At 38.9% G+C, this 2,003-nt stretch overlaps 1 protein-coding gene across 1 annotated transcript; it reads right to left on the bottom strand.

Annotated features, from left to right (window-relative positions):
• Positions 1-293: 293 nt before the first annotated feature.
• Positions 294-1,654, bottom strand: LOC139851935 (syntaxin-121-like). The gene has a single exon (XM_071841132.1). It carries the CDS (start codon positions 1,526-1,528, stop codon positions 533-535), a length of 996 nt encoding a protein of 331 aa, XP_071697233.1. The 5' UTR covers positions 1,529-1,654; the 3' UTR covers positions 294-532.
• Between the last annotated feature and the right edge of the window lie 349 nt (positions 1,655-2,003).

Genomic DNA, 2,003 nt, shown 5'->3' with positions numbered 1-2,003 from the left:
TCCATCAACTACCTGGCCAAGAAAGCCGGGCAACCACTCCCCTGTGTGCCAATCGCTAGATCAAATGTATTCAAAAAGCTACAGCTATCAGCTACCAGCTTCTAGCTACCAGCTTCAACTACAAGCTAGTTTTGCCAAACATATACTTTATGTCTACCAAACAAAGCTTATTACTTAGAGCTTATTAAAATCATAAACTCAAGCTCCTATAAACTCCTGTAAGCTCACATAAGCTCGGTCAGGTGAATAAGTCACTATACGAGCTTTAACACAATTGTGTAAAAGTTTGTATAATCTTATCATATCTATAACATATCTATAACCATATTATATATTTTCAATAAAACTTTAGATTTCAAGCTTTAAACCCTCAAATAAGAGACAATACAAATAAGTGCAGTGTTTCTAGCTGTACATATAATATCCAAGTAGATACAATACTTAAATAAAACAAGAATGAAGAAAATAATTCACTATCTATCAAAGTATTGATCATCAACAATGTAATCAACATTGATCATCAACAATTCAATCAACCACCAGTCACCGGCGGTGGTGGTGACAATGTAGGCACTGAATTATTATTATTATTCCCGCCACTACCGCCACCCCACTGCCACGGTTTAAGTGACAAAATAACAATCATAACAACAATTAAAACCAATATTATCCCAAAACACGCCCATTTTCTCGTATTCTTCTGATGCTTCCTCGCAACTTGTAACTGCGTCGTTCCTCGATTAACAAACGAGCTCGCGCGATTAACCTGATTCTCAATATCATCCAACTGTTCACCTTGACTCTCAACTAACACCGCCATATCCATAAACACTTGATGCAACTCTTTCAAATTCCTTTCAATCTCCTTAACTGCATCATGCCGTTCCTGGATCTCGAGTATCGTATCCATCACTCGACCGCGTCCTTGCTCCTGAATCGCCTTTTGTAAAAACGACTCGCTCTGACCGGTCTCGATCAAATCGTCAATGGTTGACTCGTCAGGATTTTCACCAGTGACAGTATAATAACGTCGCTGAACCGTTTCGCGATACTCTGTTGACATACGGTTACGGAGATCGTTAAATGCGTGCATCGATTCCGTTAACTTTTTACGGAGTCCGTTAACTACTGACGTCCGAGTACGATCTGACGAACTGCCCGGTCCGCAACCAGGTAGATTTCGATTCGAGGCGTTAGCTCGATCCAAAGCTTCTAATCGAACTTTTATAAACTTCGCTTTTTTTAGGGAAACGGCGACGTCTTGATCCATTTTCGATCGTAATTCCTTTACCGATTTCGCGTTGTGTAGCGTTTTGCTTTGTTCGTGTTTCGATTGAAGTTGATTATGAAGTGATTCGAGAGCTCGGAGTTCGTCTTTGATCGCTTCGACGTCTTCGAAGAATTTGTCGAGATTTGCGCCGCCGGTGGACGGAGTGTTTCCGGTCATCTCGACGGTGTTTTGGTGACGTGGCGGTGAGAATTCTTCGCTGCGGAAACGGGAGAATGATCCGGAGAATAGATCGTTCATTTTGTGAGGATTTTGGTAACAAATTGTGAATAATTAGTGAGTTGAGGTGTAATTGTGTGTGTAGATATAGAGAAATGTAGTTGTTGAATGATTGTTGATCATGAAATGGTGGTTTAAGACTTGGTCAAGGTAAAGGAAAAGTCAAGAGGAAGAAAAAGCTGAGAAAGTGGGTTTGGACTTAAAAAGGACGTTTTTAAGAACGCGCTAAGGGAGATAGGTTAACTAAAAACGGCAAAGGGATTGCTACCTTTTAATCGTTGTCATCAAGATTAAGTAATGCAAGATTAATAAATTATTGAAAGATTTACTCTAAAGTTAGAAACAAAAAGTAGAATCTATAATTTTAAATCTTAAATAAATTAATTGATTTAAGATTTAAAATATTATAAATAAGCTATTTACTCTCTCTTATCTCTAAAACTTCTGACCTCTCTCTATATTCTTAACCCTAACCCTACCGGATCCGGCGTCGCAA

The sequence above is a fragment of the Rutidosis leptorrhynchoides genome, chromosome 6 (genome assembly GCF_046630445.1).
Source record: "Rutidosis leptorrhynchoides isolate AG116_Rl617_1_P2 chromosome 6, CSIRO_AGI_Rlap_v1, whole genome shotgun sequence".
Taxonomy (NCBI): domain Eukaryota; kingdom Viridiplantae; phylum Streptophyta; class Magnoliopsida; order Asterales; family Asteraceae; genus Rutidosis; species Rutidosis leptorrhynchoides.
This window is presented reverse-complemented; position numbering and strand designations above follow the sequence as displayed.